The 24,998-nt window shown below is 48.0% G+C and overlaps 2 protein-coding genes and 1 long non-coding RNA gene across 12 annotated transcripts in view; 1 reads left to right on the top strand and 2 right to left on the bottom strand.

The window, feature by feature from the left end:
* The window catches only part of CCDC15 (coiled-coil domain containing 15), a 69,739-nt gene extending 65,189 nt beyond the window's left edge, over positions 1–4,550 (bottom strand). The window contains exon 1 of the mRNA XM_067751439.1: positions 4,394–4,550. Coding sequence (XP_067607540.1) covers positions 4,394–4,546 — 153 coding nt within the window. The 5' untranslated portion in view covers positions 4,547–4,550. The remainder of the gene's footprint in view (positions 1–4,393) is intronic.
* HEPACAM (hepatic and glial cell adhesion molecule) overlaps positions 1–22,692 on the top strand; it is a 27,817-nt gene extending 5,125 nt beyond the window's left edge. For 3 of the 9 annotated variants that reach the window (XM_067751448.1, XM_067751443.1, XM_067751451.1), the window contains exons 2-7: positions 17,271–17,612; positions 18,288–18,569; positions 18,861–18,960; positions 19,485–19,726; positions 19,861–19,931; positions 20,496–22,692. In XM_067751448.1, the coding sequence (XP_067607549.1) occupies positions 17,271–17,612; positions 18,288–18,569; positions 18,861–18,960; positions 19,485–19,726; positions 19,861–19,931; positions 20,496–20,801 (1,343 nt within the window). In that variant the 3' untranslated portion in view covers positions 20,802–22,692. Of the gene's footprint in view, positions 1–8,067; positions 8,260–11,183; positions 11,466–17,270; positions 17,613–18,287; positions 18,570–18,860; positions 18,961–19,484; positions 19,727–19,860; positions 19,932–20,495 lie in introns of those variants that run through there. The other 6 variants (XM_067751447.1, XM_067751452.1, XM_067751450.1 and 3 more) reach the window with 6 other exon arrangements.
* LOC137231006 (uncharacterized) lies at positions 11,093–24,998 on the bottom strand. 2 transcript variants are annotated; one of them, XR_010946338.1, is made up of 5 exons: positions 24,610–24,984; positions 21,849–21,999; positions 14,763–14,948; positions 13,627–13,797; positions 11,093–11,195 (listed from the first exon to the last, which is right to left on the bottom strand). It is a non-coding gene; the product is annotated as an uncharacterized lncRNA (long non-coding RNA). The 2 variants fall into 2 exon arrangements; XR_010946337.1 differs by lacking the exons at positions 11,093–11,195; positions 13,627–13,797; positions 14,763–14,948 and having other exon boundaries at positions 21,632–21,999; positions 24,610–24,998.

Below are 24,998 nucleotides of genomic sequence, written 5' to 3'. Positions count from 1 at the left end.
GAATTTCATTGTCCTCCTCATTACCAAATACTCATCTTGGATGGACACAGAGATGCGCTTCCCAGATCTCCCTTCAAGGAAGGACTTGTTGGCCCAGCTTCTGAGAATGTTGTAGTCCCTTGAGCTGTCGACGCCTTCAGGGACAGCCTCAGCTTCAGAGAGCAGCCTCCCCCTCTGAGGAGCAGCCGCATCCTGAGACCGGTGGGTCTGGCGATGTAAAGGCCTGGCGGTTTCTGCCAAACTTGGAACAACGCCAATGAGCCATCATTTCAGCTTTAGAGCTCCCGGTGGGCTTGGCTGAGGTGGTCCAACCTACATCACAGCTCAGCCTCTTCCTGTGCCTCTTCCTGCTTCCTCCTCCTCCCTTCCACAGGTGCCAATCTCCAGCGCACTCCCTGATAAACATCCTGAACTTGAGTCTTAGAGTCTGCTTCCTGGAGAACCCACCTACAACCCCCCTCTGACTGTTGTTAGGCCTCAGGGACCAAGGCACTAACAGCTCTGAGGCCACGTACTTCCCAGTGTAAAAACACATAGACAATCCTTATCATTATTCTTTTCCATCAAACCACAGTTTAAAGTCCTTGCTATTCCCTGTTGACACTTTTGAGCCTCTGGATTAAGCTAAGTCTCAAGGTTACCCCACCTCTAGACTTTCAAAATATGTGAGCCAAGAAAGTTGTTTATCGTGAATGCCAATTTGCATTAGGTTTTACATTGTTTGTAACAGAGAGAGCCCTGAGATGAGCAAAGTAGAGGGAGGCAATTGGTAAATGTAGGAGGATGAAGCAGAAAAGCAGAAGATTCTGAGCTACCCACAAAAACTGGTTCCAGGAGCTGCTTCAGCGTTTGAGCTCTCCAATTCGAGATCCTTGTGATGTGCCTCTCCTCTGGTGGTACCTTCCCTGGGGTATCTGTTCTTTGAAGCCAAAGAAGCTTCATGAAGATAAGAGACTTTGCCTTAACACAATAGTTAGTTAGGACCAAAATGATTTTATCTATTAATAAATTGTTACCAATATTATTCACCATATTTTTACTGTTTTAGAAAATGTACTTCTAAAATATAAAAATTGCAATCACTAAAGATACTTTAAAAAATATGTTGTAGGATCTAAAAGCAATTTCAAAAATGTTTTATAGAATAAGTAGCAGGCACTCAAGATAACTATTTGGACAAAACCAAGTCATTCATTTTGTGTGTTCTTCTATGATTGTTATAATTATCCACTATTAATAGTCTCATTTTCTATATCCCAAATCTCTAGAGACAGCATATTATAGTGCAGAGAACAGAGACTTTGGAAACAAACCTGGATTTATATTCTGACTCTGCAATTTACCATTTATGGTCAAGTCACATAATCTGCATCTTTGTTTCTTCATCTACAATATGGGTGGAACAATTGACCTTTCAGGACTTTTTTGTGAAAATGAAGGTAATATATGTGAAATGTGTAATATAGAACAGGTTTTCAATAAATGCTTGCTAATTTTTTTTTTTTTAAGAAGCAACACAGAAGTCATCTCTTCCGCCCCTAGCAGACTGATTTGTCTGCACATGGTTGGGCACATGGCCCAGCCTGGGATAGTATTCTATCCTCCTGACTATTGTGACTGATACAGAGCTGTGTCTGTGACCTATTCCGCACCAGCCACAGTCCTCCACTAAGTTTTTTTTAACTAGCTTCGTCAAAATTCTCCTCCTCCGTGGATAACAAGCCGCACAGTCCAATGTGTTAACCACTAGCTACATGAAGCTGTTTAATTTCAAGTTAATTAAAATTAGATAAAATTTATAATTCAGTTCCTCAGTCCTACTAGCCACATGTGGAGTTCTCAATAGCCACGTGTGGCTAACAGCTACTGTGCTTACCAGCACAGATGCAGAAGTTATATTGGGCAGCACTGATACCTTAGACTGACTGGCAACGACGGCCCCCCTCAAAAAGCGTTAGAAGGTTTATGAGAATGAAGCTGACACCAAGACATAAGCAAGAGAGATGAGAGATAACTGCCATGGCTTTTAAGTATCTCATTCCCAATTATTCTGGTTCCCTCCGAAATTTTGTTACATGGTGCAAGAAATTCCTCCTTTTGGGCTTCAAACAGTTGAAGTTGAACTTCTGTCACTTACAACCAAAAAATCTTGACGAATCACATTCTTTAGCTTGACGGGCAGCAAACCAGATGCAGAATCCTGGAGGGCTAACTCTGGTAAGGATCTGTAAACGAGACAGACCTGGACCCTAAAAGTACTATAACAAGGGGTGAACATTTTGGCCTGTCTTCAAGGCCACCTTCCTACTATCTTAGTTGGGGCCTTCTTTTAAGAAACCTTGCCTCAGGACTTCCCTGGTGGTGCAGTGGTTAAGAATCTGCCTGCCAATGCAGGGGACACAGATTTGATCCCTGGTCCAGGAAGATCCCACATGCTGGAGCAGCTAAACCCGTGCGCCACAACTACTGAGCCCACGTGCCGCAACTACTGAAGCCTGCGCAACTAGAGCCCGTGCTCCGCAGCAAGAGAAGCCACTGCAATGAGAAGTCCCTGCACCAAAATGAAGAGTAGCCCCCGCTCACCACAACTAGAGAAAGCCCAAGTGCAACAACGAAGACCCAACGCAGCCCAAAAATACATAAAATTAAAAAAAAAAAAAACCTTGTCTCTCCCTATGTTGAATCCCATGTATCATAAATTCATCTTCTTAGTGTCCCCAGACTCACCACTGGGGACCCAATCATTCTCTCGTTGACTAAGTTTTTAGTTTGTTTTTTTTTAAGTCCCTGTTGCTCACCTTTATCCTTCCTCATCTCATATCTTGTCTCAGAGCCTTGCTTTTTTCCACCCACTTTTTACTTCTGGACCTGAGTGGAGGCAACCTCTTTCAGGAGTGTAGTATGTGAACACTAGTCCAAGAAGCACAAGCTGAATCTGCACTATGCTGACATATAAACTGTGTGACTTTGAGCAGGTTACTTAACCTCTCTGAGCTTCATGTCCCTCGGGAAAAAATTCTTACCACATAAAGTTGTTAGAAGATTAAATAAGACCATATTCTAAAAGACAATTTGTTGATGGCAGGGAGCCCCGTGGAGAACCCCAGAAATGAAGGGTTTAAACGAGAAAGGAGAATTTATTAAAAGGATACAGGAATGTCTCCAGGATACAGCTGAGCCTGAGGAATGAACTAGAACTAGGGTAGGTGTTTCAAACATTTTACATATTTATTTATTTTTAGAAGGCCCTGCTAAGCCTATAGTTTTTTTTTGATTTTTATTATTTGTTTTTTTAGACAGCAGGTTCTTGTTGCTTGTCTATTTTATGCATATTGGTGTGTATGTGTTGATCCCAATCTCCCAATTCAATGCCCCTCCCCACCACTTTCCCCCCTTGGCGTCCATGCGTTTGTTCTCTACGTCTGTGTCTCTACTTCTGCCTTGCAAGCCTTGCATCTGTGTCTCTATTTCTGCCTTGCAAGCCTCTATTTCATCTGTGCCATTTTTCTAGATTCCACATATATGCGTTGACATACAATGTTTGTTTTTCTGACTTGCTTCACTCTATGGCAGTCTCTGGGTCCATCCGGGTCTCTACAGGTGGCCCAATTTTGTTCCTTTTTGCAGCTGAGTGGTGTTCCATTGTATGTGTGTGCCACACCTTCTTTATCCGCTGTCTGTCTATGGGCATTTAGGTTGCTTAAGCATTTTACATATTTAATCCTCACAGCAACTCATTCAATCCTCAAGTCAACCCTCTGAGGTAGGTAATACTATAATAATCATCCCCATTTTACAGATACGGAAACTGAGAGATTGAGTAGTTTAACTCAACACCTAGTAACGTGGTAGCCAGATTTCAAATTCAGGGAGTTTGGCTTCAGAGTCTGTGTTAACCCCTACGTCATATTGTCTCAAATGGTGATAAGTACGATGAAAAAAGAAGCTGGGACTGGTAGATAGCAAGACAGAAAGGACCTGGATCCTTGATAACATTGCTGAGCCACTTACTTTTACAAGTTACAGAGATGCCCTTATTTAGGACTCTGGTTATATAAGATAATAAATCCCTTTATTGGGGGACTTCCCTGGTGGTCCAGTGGTTAAGACTCCGTGCTCCCAATGCAGGGCGCCTGGCTTCAACCCCTGGTCAGGGAACTAGATCCTGCGTGCTGCAACTGAAGATCCTGCACGCCACAACTAAGACCCGGCACAGCCAAATAAATAAAATAGTAAAAATAAAGACAATTTGTAAGGGGCAATGCAAATATATTATCAACAGTATTATAGATATAGATGCATCTCTCGCAACTAGAGTTAAGCACCTAGGCAAGGATTGTGTTTTCTCTTACTTTTGAATGTGACACCCTTCCCCACATCCCACTCCTCTTACTAAAGTCTGGAACACAGTGCTCTTCACACAGTAGGCAGTTATTAGATGCTGGCCAGCTGATTTCCATTTCTGTGCCTCCCTCTTTGGGAGGAGGGCGGGAGAGGGAGGATGGGACCAAACCCGTTCCTGACAAGGTTGGTGGGAGGACACCATCTGAGGATCTAGGAGAAAAGAAAAAATGAAGCCATTCATGAGTTGGGGGTAATTTGTGGCTTCCCCATGATTTTTCAACCTGTTTTTCTTTGAGCACTGAAGCTTTACATGAACAGAAATCCAGAGATGTTTTCTAGAATGTCCTCGCCACATCTCAAATAGGTCAACGAAGCTGGATCTCTCCACGCTTTAATACCAATTCACGTCTCCTCTTTGTTCCTCTGGAGAGTTGCTGAATAGGGCACGTTCATCGACCGTGGACACAAGCCTGAGTTCCTCTCAGTTTCTGAGGGGGTGGGAATTCTATTCAGAAATCAAATATTGACTCTCAGCATAAAACACGTTGATGTTTTCAAGTTTTCCACTTTGGAACTGGGAGCACCTCCTCCCTGGCTTATGGAAATCTGGACCCCATGCTGTTGCAGGATCACATTGTTTCTGCTAGTAAACCCCACGCCTTTTTGAGACACCGTATCTGTAGAACGCTTTTCTTCCAGGCGTCCCCTCACATTCACTGAACTCACAGGCAGCAAAACCAACATTCAGGATGAAGGCCCCAGGGAGGGCACAGGGAGCCTTTTGACCCCCATCTCTGTTCATATATGGTGTTTCTCAGAAGCGAGCCAGAGGTGGGGAACTTTAAAAAGAAAAAGGAAAGAAGAAATGTCCTTGGGGAGGGCCATTCCTCACTCTCCAGGCCCACAGAAAGCTTGTTTTGTTCCAGAGAGAGCTGGCCAATCTGTCCCTGGTTCGCTGGTTGCTGGAGCAGCAGGGCCCTGCCTTGTCTCAACTCAAAACCTCACACAAATTCCTCGTTCCCAGGCAACGCACAGCAGCTCCACAAATCTCCGTCCTCCCTCTCCCTCCTTTCTGGCAAATTGAACTGATGGTAGGGACAGCTCTGGCACCATTCACATATAGGTTTATGGAACAAAGCATCGAAAATAACTTCAGCAACAAGAGAGGGCACCAGGAGTGGGCAGAGAGGTCCACCTTACATCCTGGGGCTTAGTCAGAGGGTGGGTGCTGGGGGTAAAGGGTTAGACCAGGATTTGGACTTCCAACTGGTGACCCAGAGAGGTGGTCGGGAGCCTCAGCTTTGTTAGCAACTAACCTGGGTTTCTAATCCAGGTTCTGCCACTTAGTAACTATATGACCTCAGCAAATTGCTAACTTCTTGAAGTTTTAGTCTCTCTTGTTTGTAAAATGAGGTGATAATATCTACTGAAAAGGAGGTACTGGGAGAATTAAATGAACAAATAGATACAAAGTGCCTGACAGTAGGAGTAGCTTACACACACACACACACACACACACACACACACACACAAACACACACACACACACACTTTGAGAGCAGTTAGAGAAGGGGAGAAGGTTTGGACAGGATACCTTCCTGCAAGGTCAGGGGAATTAACTTCTTACCCCGGAGAAGCAGCCTTCAACCCATATCTGATGGCAGTCGGTGGATAAATATCCCAGCTCCCTTGCCCCTCGGGTTGGGATAATTCTGAGGCTTATTCTTCATTATTTCCCACAGGATTAAGCTCTAGCTGTCCACGGTAGTAAATTGCTTGATGTGCAACCTTCATTGGCTTCCTTCCCTTTCATCTCTCATTCCCCCAATATCCTACCTGGTTTTGCTGGGATCACCTTTCAAATAAACTATTTAGCTTCTTGCCTTGGAGTCTGCCTCTGGGGCAACCCGGACTAAGATACCAGTATTTCTCCAAATTTCTGAAGGCCTAAGTTCTCAGCACTATCTCTGACTCCAAACTCCTGCTTCACCTGAATTAGTCCCTTTAGAGATCATTTCACTGTTCTATATGTGCTGTACTCCTGCCCACCTTGTTGATGCAGACCTAGAACTCCGTCCTTTGTCTCAGTGTGTAAACACACACACACAGACACACACACCCGTATTAGTTTTCTATGCTGCATAACTAATTGCCACAAATTTAGCAGCTTAAAACAACATACATTTTTTTTTTTACAGTTTCTGTGGGTCGGGTACAGCTTAGCTGGATTTTCTGCTCAAGGTGTCATCAGACTTCAGTTAAGGTGTCAGCTGGTTTGCATTCCTTTCTGAAGCTCAAGGTCCTCTTCCAAGCTCATGTAGTCATTGGAAGAATTCAGTTCCTTGTGCCTGTAGTACTGAGGTTCCTATTTTCTTGCCAGCTTTTAGCTGAGGGTAGCTCTCGGCTCCTAGAGCCACCAGCATTTCCTTGCCACGAGGCTGTTTCACAACAGGGCAGTTGACTTCTTCAGAGTCAGCAGGACCATCTCTCTCTCTCTCTCTCTCTCTCTCTCTCTCTCTCTCTCTCTCTGGTCTGCTAAGTCTTATATAACATAATCTAACCAAGGGAGTGGCTACCCTATCACCTTTGCCATATTCTATCAGCTAGAAGCACACACACACATACTGCAATTTGTGTACAGTAAACTTTTCTTAGAGTTTTGAAGAAGACAGAGGAGAAAGGGTTTTATAGTGTAACAATGCAAGTTGTTCTTCAGTTGTTTTCAGCTGCCTGCCCCTTGTTGTTTCCTCACCCCGGCCCCTCACGTCTCTCCTCTCTGCTCTTTCTCCATCCCCAATTCCTGTTTATTTCTATTGCACAGGAGTTTATCTTTTTGTGTCTTGACGCCTTTTGCTTCAGACCTTACCTTCCACTCCATGTGGCGTATCTAGATATTTTTCTTGCTAAAGACAATTTACTCTATAAGAGGAATTTGGGTGCCATTTGTTAGATTATTTTTCATTCTGCTACCAAAGATTAATTACAATTTAGTGGAGGAGACAGATTTGACTCAGTTGATAACAGGAAGTGAATGAAGGGAAGGAGGGGGAGGATGCTAAATATAAAAATCCCCACTGATGTTATGGTATTAGCAAGGACCAAACCTCTCCAGTAGTATCGGTGCCAGAGCATTCTTCATGCAGCCTGGAGACAGGAGAAGAGGCCAAGTGGGCAGGGACATTCTTAAATCTAATGGTAGCGTTATTAAAACCTACTTATCTATACGTCATTCGTGTGTGTGTGTGTGTGTGTGTGTGTGTGTGTGTGTGTGTGCGTGTGTGTTGGGGGAGGTTTCCATTCTGAGCTGCAGGGCCACTGCCTGGGTGCTCAGCATAGCGTCCTGAGTACAGCAGGCCAGGGCTGCCATGCATGCAGGGGAGGGGAGGGTCGGAATCCCGGAGCCCCAGAGCGGGTGCCAAATGAGAGTGGCCTGAAGCACCTGTGGGCAGCCGGAGGGCCAAGAGGACCGGCCGAGCTGCTCAGGAGAGGACGATGCCCGCGGAAATGCATCTGCTGAAGTGCTCAGAGGAGGAAAGGGCACAGGCCTTGGATGCCGTCAGTCAAGCCGTGTGTCTCCACATTGTTTAATAGCCGTGTTATGCAGAGCTCAGTGCTCCTCCCTGGGAGGAGACACATAAGAATGAGGAATTACAGCCCCTGCCCTGGAGAGTCTCCCAGGCTAATGAGGAGATGGCCACAGTAACCATGTTTTCTGATCCCCAGGGGGACAACCCTCTTCAGAGCTAAAGAAAAGTAATATATATATAATCAGGATATCCGTACCAAAAGAAAAGAACGAAAGACAAAAAAACAAAAACCCCAGTCTGAATCATCAACAATTAGCTGGAACAGACACACCCACAGGGAAAAACCCAAGGAATGCATGGAAGGATAAAACAAGGTCAGCTCAGACAGGTGAGATCACCGGTACGTGTTGTGTGTGAGACTAAGTTGGCTGGACTGTTACCTTATGTTTCTGTCACCCATTGCCTATTGGATCGGTGGCCCGCCTCAAAGTGAATCCCAGTTACTTCTGGGAATTCCAGAAGGGGTGCCGCATGTGTGCTCACACATCGCTCTGTCATCTGCAGTTGCTTGCTGTTTGGTGCCCTCTCTGCTGTCATTCCTCTCGCCCAGTCCCCCTCACAGTCGCCCTCCACTCCACCAGCTGCTAGAGAGGTCCCCTACCCACCACAAGTTTTCGCCCATTCAATAGTCAGCAACTGTCTGCTGAGCGCCTACTATGTGCCCCGCCCTGTGTTACACAGTAGGGCTACAGAGGCCAATAAGACACAGTACTTCAATCCAAGAACTCTCTGTTCTTGAGATGAGAAAAGCACAGAAGCAGATGATATACGCTTCTGTAGGGCTACTCATCTTAAAACACCTGAAGCAGGATTGCAGAATTGCTCCTCGTACACTCAGTTGTGCAAAGGCACAGTGGTGCCTTTGCGCCTTTGCAGCTGCCGGGGTCTCCCATGTGAGCCTCCCACCCCCACCCCACTCCCCCGCCCAGGGCAGCAGAGGAAAACCAAAAGTCAGTCCATCCTGGTAAACTCAGTCTAACCCAACCACCTGAACATTCTCTTGAGGTAGCTCAGTCTCTGATTGGATCAGCCTTTCCAGTTTCTTCCCCAAACCCAGCTCTTCTCTGAGAAGGGTTAGGGTGGCTTAGGGGTCCTTGTGGCAAGGCGGGAGATGGTGTCCGGGGACCTGTGTGGCCTTCTTAGGACTCCCACTGGTCTCTGCACAAGTCTAGGTTGCTCTCTGGTCTGAGGGGCGGTTGGTGGCCCAGCTGTCACCTGCACAGTGCGGCCCCTTTGCTCCCTGTTCTGCCCTCTATTGGTGCTTTACCCTCCAGTACCTCTGGGTCCCCTCAAGGGAACATGTGGCCACTTTGGGGCACTTTCGTATTCTGCGTGGGTGTAAAGAGCCTAAGGTTCATCCCTGGAGGGGGTGTGGAGAACTTAGATCCTGCCCAGGTCTCCCTCTATCACAGCTCTCTTTCCACAGTCCTTCAGGATGAAAAAGGCAGAGTTCAGGCTTTCTATTTCCTGAACATCATATCCTTTTACCTCAGACAATAAGCCTCTGGACGTAACCATCACAGGCAAAAGAGGCCATTTGTATACAACTATAGAAGAACGCTATGATCTGGTCCACAGCCTGCTCTGTGATACATCAAAGGAGCAGATAAAAGAAATTAAAATATCCTTCTGTACCTTACAAACACTGGCTTTCAAGCCTTTCGTCTTGCTACTGACTCTAAAATACTATTTTCGATGTCAGAAGCTGAATATTGCCTTTCTCTTTTTCATTGTATTCATGCTGAAACACCATTAACTCTACCAGAGGCAGACAAGCGCCTTGAGCTGGGTAGGAAAAAGTCACAACCATAAAGATGCAAAAGGAAAAAAATCTGACTTGTGTATTTCAGAATATTTTTGGAGTTCCTCTGTGAAGTTCAAAAGCAATGCTTCCCACCTCTCCTCCCCATCCTTTGGCTCAGATGGACCATGCACTCAATCTTCAGTTCTAGAAACCTGGCTTACACAAGCTGTCTCCAGTATGTAAAAAGAATACTTTGAGAGATAGCTACTGAACTTACAAAACTAAGGTCAGCGTTAGAGACAATCAAGAGGGGAACTTGTAAACTTTGGTCTCACCAAGATATAAAGATCCCTAAAGTAATGGAAAAGAAGAAGAGGCAGTTTTTTCTTAAAGTTTAAAATATCACCTCTGGTGGCGCAGTGGTTGAGAGTCCGCCTGCTGATGCAGGGGACACGGGTTCATGCCCCGGTCCGGGAGGATCCCACATGCCGCGGAGCGGCTGGGCCTGTGAGCCATGGCCGCTGAGCCTGCGCGTCCGGAGCCTGTGCTCCGCAACGGGAGAGGCCACAACAGTGAGAGGCCCGCGTACCGCAAAAAAAAAAAAAAAAAAAAAAAAAAATATATATATATATATATATCACCTCTCCAACAAAGAATTTTCTAGGCACCCTACCATACTAAATCTTCATCAATCCTCTCAACAATTTCTACAAGAAAGCTACTGTTTCTCCCCCTTTTACAAATGTGAAATTGGAGAATTAACAACGTTGCACACCCATCCCCAGATCACACAGTTAGCAAGCATACATTCCACTGACGCCCCTCAGGAGAGGATGTGGACGTGGTAATGAAGGGTCAGGGTAGAGCTGGGGTGTCTCTCTTCATCACGCCTCAAGACTTGAGGAAACGGCTGGGCTGTAGCTGGTGACAGAACCCCAGGCTCTTGGGCTATTACCTTCGTCTTTGTTCTGACATGTTCTAGGAAATGGGCTGGAGGCTGGGGAATGAGCAGAGTAGCTTCTGGAGAAAGGTCCCCAGCATCTACGTGATTCTATGATAGAGAGAGAAGCCCAAGCAGCACCAGGACAGGTATGAAAATAATAGAATTCAAGCCATATTCCAATCTTCTTTCTTTGGGGTGGAACAGGAGTTTTCCATTTCTTCAGCAGTTTCTGGAATCTCTCATCCCCCACCTTTTGAAAAGCTCCTCTCCCTCCATTTTCAGAGCTTATTGAGGCGTGTCCCTGGCGCACACCCTCCTTCGCAGGAACAGGGAGCGTGAGGTGGAGACAGGACAGGTTGGGACACACAAGGTCCAGTTTAGTGTGTGTCCCAGCCCAGTCCATTCATTGAGCCCAAATCCTCATCTCCCCCTGGCAGTGGGGCTCAGCACAGGCCGGCAAAGAACTGCTAGGCTGCTGGGACCCATCAGACTGAACCCTGTGCTGGAGATTATCTCCCAAGCAGATACTCTCCTCCGAACCCGGGATGTAGGGCTTTGAAACTAGAAAATGCCAGGTCTGAAAGAGAGGAAAGAACAAGTCCAGCAACACACAGAGCTCTGTGTATTCAGAGAGAACTTGGCAGGGTTGTGTTCGGGCAGAGAAACTCCGAGTGGTACAAAGGGACGTGCCCAGAGTGGAGAAATCATGCTAATTGTGTGCACCAGAGCTGGAGAACGCCACCCAAAATGAAGAGAGAAAGGGAAGCCCTGTCCAGAGCCTTCAATGCCCTGCGCCTCACTCCTTTTCTCTACCTGCTTCTGATCCAGACAGGTAGGAGACCAGAGGGTAAGACAGGGTCTGGAGAAGGGACCCGGGGCTTTTGAAGGAGAGGGAGGGGAGAGCTGAGGGCCAGAATGCCTTTGGGGTGGGAGGAGGGGAGAATGCTTAGCCACCGTGGGAAGCATCTCAGTGAATTCAGGCATTCGTGTTGAATGTATTTCTTCATTCTGTGTGCCTCCTGCCCGGCCCCTGCCCCCCATCCCCCAAAGCCTGCATGACTTTGCAGCTCCCACGGCATTCAGTACATTAGATGGAGGGCAATGAGCTGTTTCTGATGGGATGTCTTTTTGGCGTGGGCCAGTCCGGCATTCTTTCCAAGGGACTATGGTGGGCCTTGGAGGGGTGGGGAAATCTTGGTTTTGTGTCTCCCCAGCCGCCACCCCGGCTTCTCTGAGTGTAAAATAACAAGGGAGATGAAAGAAGCTTTGGAGATAATAAGCCTCCTGGTTTGGGAGAGTAACACCAACCTATGCGTAACACACACGCCATAGACACCTACCTCCCCCTACCAACTTCTTGGAGAAATGATCTTATTTGAAATACATGTGCTTATGTGCGCACACGCGCACACACACACACACACACACTATTCCAGAGAGCCTAGGAATTCACAATTTAGTGGGGCAAATAAGATGCAGAGATCATTTTAATAAAATGCAGAAACTACTATGAGTCAGAGAGGCAGAGGGTTCCAAGAATCAGAGAGAGGTCACCTACCCCATCAGGAAGCTGGCGCTGGTGGTACAGAATGGGAGTGGGGGAATATCAGGGGAGGTTTCCTGGGAATGTCTGCACTGAATTTTAAAAGATGAGAAAAACAGATAGGTGTGGGAGTGAGCATTATAGTTGGGAAAATGCGCCAAGGTCAACAGCTTGAAATGGTATCACATGTTAGGAGCAGCCCAGTCAGTCACCGCTGCTGGAGAAGAAAGTGTGGGTGGAGTTAGGTGAGTCTGGTAAACCCTGCTAAGGAAACTGTAATATAATTTGCAAACAATGGGAGCGGGGGAGGACATTGAATGGTTTTTAATCTGGGAACCAGCAGGGCCAGAGTATAGCTCAGATCCCTCACTCTCCAGTGAGGCATTGGAGGTGAAACTACAGGCAAGCAAGATAGGAAAGGAAGCCTGTATCCATTTGCTGGAACCATAGACTGGGTGGCTTCAACAGCAGAAATGTATTGTCTCACAGCTCTGGAGGCTAAAAGTTCCAGATCAAGGTGCTGGCAAGGCTGCGCTCCCTCTGAAGGCCCTCGGGAAGGTTCTGTTCCAGCGCTCTCTGCTGGCTTCTGGGAGTTCCTTGGCTGTGACAGATTAACTTTAATCTTCACATGGCATTCTCCCTGTGCTTGTGTGTATATCCAAATTTCTCCTTTTTAAAAGGACACCAGTCATCTTCGATTAGAGGCCCACCCCACTCCAGCATGACCTCATCTTAGCTTATTACCTTGGCAATGACCACACGGCAAAATAAGATCACATTCTGAGATACTTGGGGTTAGGACTTCAAGATATGAATTTTAGGGGACACAAGTCAAACCATAGCGAGGCTATTGCAATAGTTCAGGAGAGAAATGACCTGGGCTGGAATTGGAATAAAGAGAGGGGGAGTGAGGGATGTTGAGATAATATTTTGGAGGGAAAGTCAGGACCTAGTGATTTATAGGAAGTGAAACGATCTAGAGAAGGAGGTAGGGTTTCTGTGTGAAACCATAACTTTTAAAAATGGGGCAAGGTTGGGAGATATGATAGCTAGTGTTGCGCTCACGTTGAGGTTGAAACGCCTATGAGACATTTGTGGGAAAGTGTTGAATAACCTAAAGCTGGAGGGTTGGAGAGAAGTATTTGGAAACTGTCAGCCAAGAGGTGAGATTTAAAACAAGGATAATGAATAAATATTACCTTGGAGGAGAAAATGAGCTAAATACGGAACATTGAGGAACCCCAAGATTTGCAGAGGAAGGCAGAGAATCAAGCCCACTGAGGAGACCCAGAAGGAACAATCAGAAACACAGAGGGAGACCTGGGAGACTGTGGTATCCAGAAAATGAAGGGAGTTGGGAGTTTTCCGGACAATCATCATCAAATGTATCAAGGAGCCCAGTATAATAAGGACCTGAAAGAGCCCATTGGATATGCCAGTTAAAAGGTTACCATTAGGGACTTACCTGGTGGCACAGTGGTTAAGAATCCGTCTGCCAATGCAGGGGTACACGGGTTCGAGCTAGGCCTGGGATGAGGAAAGACTGTTCCGTGAGGTTTTTCAGGCACCAAGCTGATGGAGTGCTATCAGCTTTGACATGTGTTTCCCATGGTCAGTCTGAGATTTATCTTCATTTCTTTTAGGTAGAGGATGAAAAAAGAAAAGGAGGGAGGTTTTTCTAAATCAGCCTGTAAATGGTGTCTACAACTTTTACTAGTATTATTGGCTAGAACTCAGTAGTATCATAATTAATTGCAAGGGAGGCTGGGAAATGTATTTTTAAGATTGGCACTAAAAGGGGGGCTGGACCATGTGGCCCTGGCTCCCAGAGATTTACCTTAATCCCTTGCCATACTCTCTTATGACAGCATCACCAACCTAGCCTCAGGAAAGTAACACTTAGTGCTCTGAACCTAATATGGCCTAAAGAGTCTTTCCTAAATTCATCACGGTCCTATTCCTGGAACATTCAAACAAGGCTTTTCTAGAGGCTAGGATATTTACAGACATAAACACAGCATGCCATAAATCTAGATAATCTGATTTGCAAGATGTTATTCTCTGGGATCCTAGAGTCAGCCCATCCTCTACTGACCCAATAGGAAGAAGTCCCTTGCCTGGTTTCTACCCTTTTAGTCCTAAGATCACCTTCACATTGTAGGTGCTGTCTTTTTTTTTTTTTAACATCTTTATTGAAGTATAATTACTTTACAATGGTGTGTTAGTTTCTGCTTTACAACAAAATGAATCAGTTATATATATACATATGTTCCCATACCTCTTCCCTATTGCATCTCCCTCCCTCCCACCCTCCCTATCCCACCCCTCCAGGCGGTCACAAAGCACCGAGCTGATTTCCCTGTGCTATGCGGCTGCTTCCCACTAGCTATCTACCTTACATTTGGTAGTGTATATATGTCCATGCTTCTCTCTCGCTTTGTCACAGCTTACTCTTCCCCCTCCCCATATCCTCAAGTCCATTCTCTAGTAGGTCTGTGTTTTTATTCCTGTCTTACCCCTAGGTTCTTCATGACATTTTTTTTCTTAAATTCCATATACATGTGTTAGCATACGGTATTTGTCTTTCTCTTTCTGACTTACTTCACTCTGTATGACAGACTCTAGGTAGATCCGCCTCATTACAAATAGCTCAATTTCGTTTCTTTTTATGGCTGAGTAATATTCCATTGTATATATGTGCCACATCTTCTTTATCCATTCATCCAATGATGGACACTTAGGTTGTTTCCATCTCCGGGCTAGCAGATGCGAGGCAGGAAATCCCATCTAAATTATCACAGAAACTAAGAGCTGGAGAAATCTTAAGGATCATGTAGCCAAACGATTTCAGCCTGATACACAGAGCCATAAGGATTCCTAGCAGCACCCCGAGGTACTGGGGAGGACAGGGCTCTGGTCCTCACCACCTCTTTGACCAAATCAGGTGAACTAGAACTAAATTTCATTTCTTTTCAATTTCTATAAAGTTTTGTGGGAACAAAAATACCTTTAATTAAAAATTTTTGAAAATAGTTGATTTTGTCCATTCTAACTCCTGCCAATTGAGACTCCTCTCAGTAACAAGTATATAATAGTCATACATATGGTGGCTTTCATCATTAAGGTAGTTTCTTCCATGCTTAAGGTTTTATGATTGTAACATCCTTGACAGGTGATGGATCATAGAATGTCAGGGTGGGGAAGGCCCCTAGAGATCATCTGGTCCCACCACCTCACTATTCAGAGGAGGAAATGGAAGCACAAGGAGGTGAAAGAAGAGTCAATTGGCATTTCCTTGACCAATTCCATAGATGATAAGCTCATTACTTAACAATGCATTTGCTCCCAAAATGGACTGGATATGTTTTTAAATTAAATTTGCTTCGGGCTTCCCTGGTGGCGCAGTAGTTGAGAGTCCGCCTGCCGATGCAGGGGACATGGGTTCATGCCCCGGTCTGGGAAGATCCCACATGTCGCGGAGAGGCTGGGCCCGTGAGCCACGGCCGCTGAGCCTGCGCGTCCAGAGCCTGTGCTCCACAACGGGAGAGGCCACAACAGTGAGAGGCCCGCATACCGCAAAAAAAAAAAAAAAAAAAAAATTTGCTTCGATCTCCACAGCTAACCTTTTAGTTCCATTGCCTCCTGGTTTGGTCTGGGTCCTCGAGGTACAAGGAGAGGAATAGGGATTGGAAAGGTATTGCTCACCTTCCCCAAATCTACACTGCAGCAGTAGCAGAGTGGCAAACAGGGGTGAGAAAGAAGAAGGGAACTTCAGAGGCAATGACAGTCAAAGGAAGCACCTGGGGGTGCAGAGGAACGGAGAACCTGACACGTATGTGTCTATTCAGCTAAACTCAGTCCTGTTCCTAGCTGACATCCTCTCCAGAAGACCCCTCCCTCAGGTGGCTGTATTGCTCTGCAAGGCCAGGTACAAGGCCAGCGAGCAGCATCTGTTCAGGCCCCAAAGTTCCTAAGAGATCTCTGAAATGTGAGATGTGTCTCTGGATGGGGCTGCCATCGGACAAGATGGTAAAATCCCAGAACTAACTACAGGGCTGGAACAAACCATGAGACCATCTCGTTACCACTCGTTTGACCTGTGGGAAATCTGAGCCCTGAACAGATAAGCAACTTCTCCCAGGTCCTAAGTCAACAATAGGGCCCCGATCTCTGATGCTCAATCCTGTGTTCTCTCCCCTACATCACAGTAACTGACATACATATCATGCTTTTGCACCGTGAACTGGAGAAGACACTTGCTCTTGTTATCATTATCATCCTTATTTTCTAAAAGAGAAGAGTGAGGCCTAGAAGGATGACTTGCCCAAATTCTCACAGCCAGTAAGCAGTGGAGCCCAATCTTATAAGGTCTTCTGACTCCAAGCTCTTTGCTTGACCTGTCCCAAATCCCTCTTCCATAGGGGATGCAAATTGGGCTGGAGTTTGGGTGAATCTCCACGACTGTTCTGCCCTGGGCAGGCCTAGTATGATGCTACGTGCAGCTGGGACAAGGATAGGGGAGGCTCTTGGTATGACCGGAGAGTTGTCCAGTTGTCCTCAGGCCCCTAAACTTGCCCTCTACTGGCACTGTCTCATGACACCCTCCTTTCTTTGGGAATCTACATTTCCATGCTTTCTCCATCCCTCACTTTCCCAATGCCCAATTAAGGAGAAAATCTGACAAATTCACTCTAGGGTCTAATGACCTATAAGCTTCAGGGGGTAGGGATGTTTGTCAGTTTTGCTCACTAATATATCCTGGGGACATAGAACAGTGCCTGGCACATGGGGAGTCTCAATACATATTTCCATAAATGGGCCACATAAGGTATGGGTTACCTGGAATCTTCCTCAAGAGGAAGGCAATAGGGAAAACCTCCAGAGGCAGAGGTCCAGATTGAAGAAGGATTGAGGGCAAAGGGATGGGTGTGAGGGATGACAGGGGAGCAGAGGGGCCAGAGCTACAGTCGAAGGGTAAGAAGGAAGGACTGACAGGGAGTGAAGGGTTCAGAAGGGTGAGGCATGGAGAGACCAGAGGACTCGAAGATGGGAGTGACGTTAGGAGCCAGGGCCTGACGCTGCCCTCACCTCGTGGGTCTCTGTCCACAGAGCCCCTGGAGGCGGTGAACATCACCAGCCCGGTGCGCCTGATCCATGGCACAGTGGGGAAGGCGGCCCTGCTTTCTGTGCAGTACAGCAGCACCAGCAGTGACAAACCCGTTGTCAAGTGGCAGCTGAAGCGGGACAAGCCAGTGACCGTGGTTCAGTCCATCGGCACAGAGGTCATCGGTACCCTGCGGCCCGACTACCGAGACCGCATCCGCCTCTTTGAAAACGGCTCCCTGCTTCTCAGCGACCTGCAGCTGGCCGATGAGGGCACCTATGAGGTTGAGATCTCTATCACCGATGACACCTTCACTGGAGAGAAGACCATCAACCTCACTGTAGATGGTAAAGTCTCTGGCAGGGAAGGAGGCGGGACTGGTGACTGGAACTGGGGCCACGTCCACCCAGTATATTAGCTAGACCCCAGGAAAAGCTACACAAAAGCCGCTTGGGAGTGAGCCAACTGGAATGTTAGAGGTTGGCAGATAGGCCATAGCTAACACGTATACAGCGCTTACTACGTGCCAGAAACGATTGTAAGTGCTTTGCCTATATTGACTCATGTAATGCTCATAATAATCTAGGGGTAGTTAATATCATGGACCCCATTTTGCAGATGAGGAAACTGGGGCATAAGTTCAGGCAGCTAGTAAGTGGTAGAGCCAATATTTGAACCTATTTCGACCTAAGCTTAGCCCAACTAAAATATCTTCCAGGCTGGGTCAGTTTAAGACATCTTGGAAAGGTATGTGGGAAGAAGGGAAGGGAAGGTCCACGAGGGCAGGGACCATAGCTGTCTTGTTTGGCATTGTACTCCCTGTGCTCAGTATGTGCTCAATAAATAGTGGGTAAATAGATGAGTGAGTGGATGGATGGATGGATGGGTGGATGGATGGTGGTAAAGAGCTGGAGTGACGATCTCTCAATACTGCAGACTGAGTTGGAAGGTAGGCAGTTAAGAAGGGGAAGGGAGATGCTTTTGGCCTGTGGCTCACAGGCTCCCCCCACCCCCGGGCTCAGTGCCCATTTCGAGGCCCCAGGTGTTAGTGGCTTCAACCACAGTGCTGGAGCTCAGCGAGGCCTTTACCCTGAACTGCTCGCACGAGAACGGCACCAAGCCCAGCTACACATGGCTGAAGGACGGCAAGCCCCTCCTCAACGACTCGCGGATGCTCCTGTCCCCCGACCAAAAGGTGCTCACCATCACCCGCGTGCTCATGGAGGACGACGACCTGTACAGCTGTGTGGTGGAGAACCCCATCAGCCAGGGCCGCAGCCTGCCCGTCAAGATCACCGTATACAGTGAGTCTCCCGCTGCCCTCCCTTGGGACTCAAAGCCCTGAGAGGCAGGTGCCCATGAGAGGCTAAGGACTTCCCAGACAGAGTGCCACTGGAGGGGGAGAGAGGCAGAGATGGGCCAGCTCTCCCTGGAGGACAGCCACAGGTAGGAAGTGAGCTCTGGGCAAGGTCCACCACTGGCCAGCCATGCTGCCTGGGGTTCCTTTTCTATTTCTTCGGCCGCAGGAAGCTCTCCTCACCACACCTCCTGCCCCCTCTGAAGTCTCTCCCCACTCTCTGCCTCTCTCTCCCTAGGAAGAAGCTCCCTCTACATAATCTTGTCCACAGGAGGCATCTTCCTCCTTGTGACCTTGGTGACAGTCTGTGCCTGCTGGAAACCGTCCAGAAAGTCTGGGTAACTCTCCAAGTTCCTCTCCCTGAGCACCTGAATCCTTCAACCCATCCCAGCCCCAAGCTCTGTTTTTCCTTCGTCTCTTTAAACGCCTTTCCTCCCAGGGCCCCGCACCTCTTCCCGGGAGATCCATCTTACCACTGCATTCTGTGCTCACAACCCTGACAACCCCAGCACGATGAATACTGGTTTCACTTACACGGCACCTTTTGTGAGCCAGGCACTGTGTTTGTGGTTAGGGTGTTACCTTTAAATGTGATTATCTGCAGCTTACAGACAACGACCCGAGACTCGGATTAGTTAGATGACTAGCCCACAGTCACAATGCTAGGGACGGACTCAGGAGGCAAACCTAGATGGGATGCATCCCAAAGCTCTGGACTACTCCCCCTCCCACCGCACTCAGCCCGTCTTCCTGTTACAAGGCCTCGTTTGTGGCCATCAGATCCCCCCAGTGTCCTCGCCCCCAGAACTTCTCCTGCTCACACTCGACAGCTCTGTTCACAGGGTGCTGGGTTGATTTGCAGGAAGAAGAGGAAGCTGGAGAAGCAAAACTCCCTGGAATATATGGATCAGAATGATGACCGCCTGAAAGCAGAAGGTGAGCTCCCAGCCACGCACTCACCCGTCCCATCTTCACTCAGATCAGTAAGCTGCTGGGAAAAGGCCGAAATGGGCGACAAGGAAGCCAGCTCTGCAGGGCCCCTTCCTGCACCAACTTCACGAAGACTGCAGAGCAGGGAGAGGAGCGGCCAAGGTAGGACCTCAGGTATTCCAGACCATTTGGTGGAGGCTGGCTTCCCGATGGCCTTACTTGGCCATCGGGAAGCAAAGAGTGTAGGTGCTGGCTGGTGGAAAGGGTTCTGTACCTGGGCCAGCCACCCCATTCTTTGCTCCGTGCAGCAGACACCCTCCCACGGAGTGGAGAGCAGGAGCGGAAGAACCCCATGGCACTCTACATCCTGAAGGACAAGGTGAGCAGCTTCGGGCTGGGCGCCCCACAAACACTCCACCAGCCCTTACCATGTTCTGGTATTACGTAGCCATACCATATAGATACACCTTTCTAGGACTCAGAATAACCCTAAGAAATATTTGTGTCATCCCCACTTTAGAGATGAGAAAAATACGGCTGACAGGGGTGAAATGACTTGCCCAGGATCAAACAAGTAAATCAGTGGCAAATCTAGGCTTCAAACCCAGGTCTTTGGACACTGTCTCTGGTGATTTCCCTACTATTTCATAAACCAACTCTGTCCCATGCTGTCCAAGGCAGGTGGAAGGTGCAGAGTAAGTGGACAAAGCACTCAAACTAATGCATTTCAACATTTAATGAGCACCTATTATGTGCCAGGCACCACATCAAGTGTCCTGTGTTGCAAGCAAAAACAGACCTACGCCTGCAGCCCTCCAGGCAGTCGGAGTGTGGAGGGAACTATGTCCCCTCCACCTCGGTATTCCCAGCGCCCTGGAACAGCAGGCGCGCTCCCAGCCCTGGCCGGCTGTCCGCTGACCCCTCGCGGCACGTGTCCTTGCAGGACTCCCCGGAGCCCGAGGAGAACCCCGCCCCGGAGCCTCGGAGCGCGACTGAGCCCGGCCCGCCCGGCTACTCCGTGTCGCCTGCCGTGCCGGGCCGCTCGCCGGGGCTGCCCAGCCGCTCTGCCCGCCGCTATCCGCGCTCTCCAGCGCGCTCCCCCGCCACGGGCCGGACGCACACGTCGCCGCCCCGGGCCCCGAGCTCGCCCGGCCGCTCGCGCAGCGCCTCGCGCACACTGCGGACTGCGGGCGGCGTGCACCTGATCCGCGAGCAAGACGAGGCCGGCCCGGTGGAGATCAGCGCCTGAGCCTCCTCGGGACCCCCCGGGAGGCGCCCGCGCACTGCTGCCCGCGGCCCGGGGGAGGGCAGGGCAGCGGGGCAGCAGCCCGCCAGGGGCGAGGGGCGAGGGGCGAGGGGAGATGGAGGTCCTCACTCAGCGCTAGGGTTCCGGCGCGTGGACGATTGTGAGCATGCGCAGATGGGGGACGCGGCGGGAAGGCGGAGGGTGGATCAGGTGGTGAAACCGGGTTACGTTTGCTCCCGGCTCTTTAGTTGTGTTCTCAGTGGGTGTGGGTTGTGCCCTCTTAGGACCATATAGATTATTAAATTTACGGCCCAATCCCCGGAGGGGCTTATGGAAACTAACATCAGTAACCTAACCCCCTTGACTATCCTATGCCCTTCCTAGGGCGCCCTCACGCTTCCCACCCATTCCCCTTCCCTCCGAACAAACTCTTGATTCCTGGGGAACTTTTTTGGCAAGCCCAGATTAGAGAGGCCACTTGCCTCAAACGTACAACTGTCCTAAACTAAGGGGAAGTCCAATGCCCTTTACTGGGTGTACAGAGGGCTGTTCTCAGCATCCAGCGAATCATTGTGAAGGCAGTACCTTGGAGCACCCTTCTCAGGCATATGGTACCTCGGTACCTACCAGTTGGTGAAGGAGGAGCTCAAGTACAATACATTCCGTTGCCCCGCTACCGGGGTTCTAGCAAGAGCAAAGGATTCAAGCCTCCCACGCTTGGCCTCCTCCCAAAGCCTCCCTCAGCGGCGTGCCCGGCATTCTTTCCATCTCTGTTCCATACAGAAGGGGCTTCTCACTCATTCTTCAGGCCCAGAAGGCTAAATCAAGTGAAGATCTGTCTTTTGACCCCTCATACCTATGGCTTCTCCCTGGCTTTGTCCAAAACAAGCCTTTCAAACAATCATTATCCCCCGGAAAGTTGTTGGGCTTCCTCCAGCTGTAAGAGGATGAAGTTCCACTCTCCCCAAAAATGGTAGGGGGAGGAGGAGGCTTATTGCTCCCCAGCATGTCTTGGAGACATGACGGAACCCTTGGCCTCTGGCCTCTCACCTGGCCTGCTCCCAGATGCTCAGGTCCCAGGAGACAGGACAAGGGCAGACTCCCCAGTCACACAAACAGCAGAGTACCGAGAGGTTGGTCCACTGTGTAGCCAGGCCACGCCCATGCCGCCGCCTCTTGAACAGTTTGTAGGAACAGTAATCTACCGTGCGAAGAGAGAGCGCAATTAAAAAGCTGAAAGAGAAGAAGTCCCTCGCTGTGTTCTGACCTCTCTCCCCTGAGGCCTCTAGTGCATCCCTGGTCCCTCCTTAACTTCCTAAGCTCCTGCTCCGACTCTGCACCATCCCACAGAGCGACTCTCAAGGTCCCTGTTCCCCACCACTCCACACTGGGGCCAGTTTTGTCCCAGCCCCAAGGGCAACAACATTTCTTGTTGGTCCCCTCTGCTCTTACCTGGACTTCGTGCCCTTCCCAGCTCCCTGCCCCTATGCACTTCTGCAGGCTCCTCTGAGCAGGTGTGCCTTTGCAGCTCCCCTTCCTTAGCCAGAACTGCTCCCCTCACTTCCCCAGGTGCCTCATCTAGAAGGAGATAATGCATGCAGGGGAAAGTTGTTCAGGCAGGTGGAAGATGCAGGACTTGGAGATGGGTACATGCTGGTCAGCCTTGAGAGGCAAGGGTGAAGATTAAGGTGAGATGCAGGCAAGTTGTATTCCAAACCCCGGTTCTGCATCCCTGAGGGGCCGGCTTCCCAGGCTCAAGCCAAATCTGCCTTAAATGGGGTGAGGGGGGAGTGGTTTTGTTTTTGTTTCATTTTGATCTTCATCTTTGTATTACTGGCATCTAGCAGAGTGCCTAGCACATACTGGATGCTCAATAAACTTTTGATGAAATAAAGTGACAACTTTATTCCACTTAATCAAGGAGAACAAACAAACAGCCTAAAAATACCAGTCATTTCCCTTTTCTCTTTTCTTCTCACATCCCTCCATCATCCTTCACCCTCTCTGGAAATCCCATATTGTCCATTCCAAAATCATCACTCACTCATTCATTCATTCATTTATTCGGGTGTCTTTCATTTATTCAACAGACATGTATTAATCTACCATGATCCACCCTGTGCCCGACACTGGGGAAACAGCATAACTATGCCATGACCCCTACCAAAGAGAGTCTCATGGAGGAAGACAGATAAGTAAACAGATTATTACAATACAGTGTGGAAAATGCAACGACAGGTAGATACAGCGTGCTATAGAGGCATGTAAGAGCGGCATCTAACCCAGACTAGGGATCGTCAGCAAAAGTATCTTGGAGGAGAACAAGCCTGAACTTAGTCTTAGAAAGATTGATTAATCAGATATGGCATGGGGGGGAGGATAAAAGGACACATATTCCAGGCAGAAGGAGCAGCGTATATAAAAGCTTAGAAGTGTAAGGTGAGTCCTGACTTCTTAGCACTCATAAAATGTGGATTACCCAAGGGCAAATGTTTATATTAGCACTGATGAAAGACCAGACTTGTGCCAGTGGCAAGGTGTGGGAGCTGAACCTGAGACTCCTGGATTAAATTGGTATTGGCCCCCAGCTGGTAGCATCCCAGGCTCCTAAAATAAAAAATACAAATCCTCTCTGGAAAAAAACATCTCCTTAAATTTTCAGAGACTAAGACCAACCAAAGACGAGTTCACAAGGAAAGGTCATTAACACAGAAGGAAACAAATCATCATGAATGAAAGTCAGCAAATATAAGAAGCAACAGATTTAGACCCCCAAGGTCTTCAGACACTGAAATGATCAGATATAAAACATAAAATAGGGCTTCCCTGGTGGCGCAGTGGTTGAGAGTCCGCCTGCCGATGCAGGGGACACGGGTTCATGCCCTGGTCCGGGAGGATCCCACGTGCTGCGGAGCGGCTGGGCCCGTGAGCCATGGCCTCTGAGCCTGCGCGTCCGGAGCCTGTGCTCCGCAACGGGAGAGGCCACGGCAGTGAGACCCGCGTACTGCAAAAAAAAAAAAAACATAAAATAATTATGAAATGCTTGAAGTAATACAAGACAAAATTACAAAAATGAACAAGCAACAAGAGACTATCAAAGTGATCAAATTTGAAAAAGAACAAATAGAACTCATACATAAAAATATAATTTATTGAAATAAAAATGAAAGAGTTTAACAGCACATTAAAAACAGCTGAAGAGAGTTAGTTAACTGAAAGTTGTACCTGAAGAAATTATTCAGAATTAGGCACAGACAGACAAGGAGATGAAATATATGAGAAGAGAGATTAAGGGACACGGCAATGTAGCATGAAAAGGTCTGACACACAGTTCCTCAAGAGCTCAAAGGGGAGAAGAGAGAGACGGAGAAGAGACAGTATTTTAAGAGTAATGACTGAAATTTTTGTAGAACTCATGACAAACATAAATATACAGATTCAAGAAGGTTGACACACAAGATATCTTAAAAGATTTCCACACCTACATAAAATGTAGTAAAGCTAGAGTATACCAAGGACAAAGAGAAGATCTTGTTGACTGAAAAGAAAATGCAAAACTTGAGAGTTGTGAGTTAAGTTTTATTTGGGGCAAAATGAGGACTACAGCCTAGGAGAAAGCATTTCAGACAGCCCCGAGAGACTGCTCCAGAAGCAAGGGGGAAGCTCAGTGTTGGATATGATTTTAGTGAAGGAGGGTGCTGTGGTCAAGCACACATTTTGGCAAAGACTTGCTGCTAGTCACGAGGAGCAGATGTCACTGGTAATGATTTTAATGCTTTTCTAGAAAATACGAAGATACATCAAATCCCACCTGAATTAGTACTGTTTACCCCACCAGCTTGACCAGCAGGAGTCCCTGGGCTGCATTTTCAGAAAACACAGAATAAGACGCCAGAGAAACCAGGAGAAAACAAATGTCCTCTGGAGGGTCCTTGAAGAGCATCTAATCTCTCTCCTTTCTCTTCCCTCTTACAAGCAATGAAAGGGTTACTCACAAAAACCCAAAACTCTAAAACTAGGGGGTGAAGGAAGATAGTATTTAAACTGGTCACTGGCCAGCACATCCCCAGGGTCCCAGAGCAGAGCTTCCTTGAAATAGTTGGAGGCAGGTCCCATGGACTAACGTCATGCCCATGACTCACGCAGTCGGCTCTTCCTTAGCGTGTGGAAATGAGACAGTCAGGATGCCGATGGGACATG

The sequence above is a fragment of the Pseudorca crassidens genome, chromosome 9 (genome assembly GCF_039906515.1).
Source record: "Pseudorca crassidens isolate mPseCra1 chromosome 9, mPseCra1.hap1, whole genome shotgun sequence".
NCBI classification, from domain to species: Eukaryota; Metazoa; Chordata; class Mammalia; order Artiodactyla; family Delphinidae; genus Pseudorca; species Pseudorca crassidens.
Note: the sequence above shows the minus strand (reverse complement) of the source record. Positions and strands in the feature narration are given on the sequence as shown.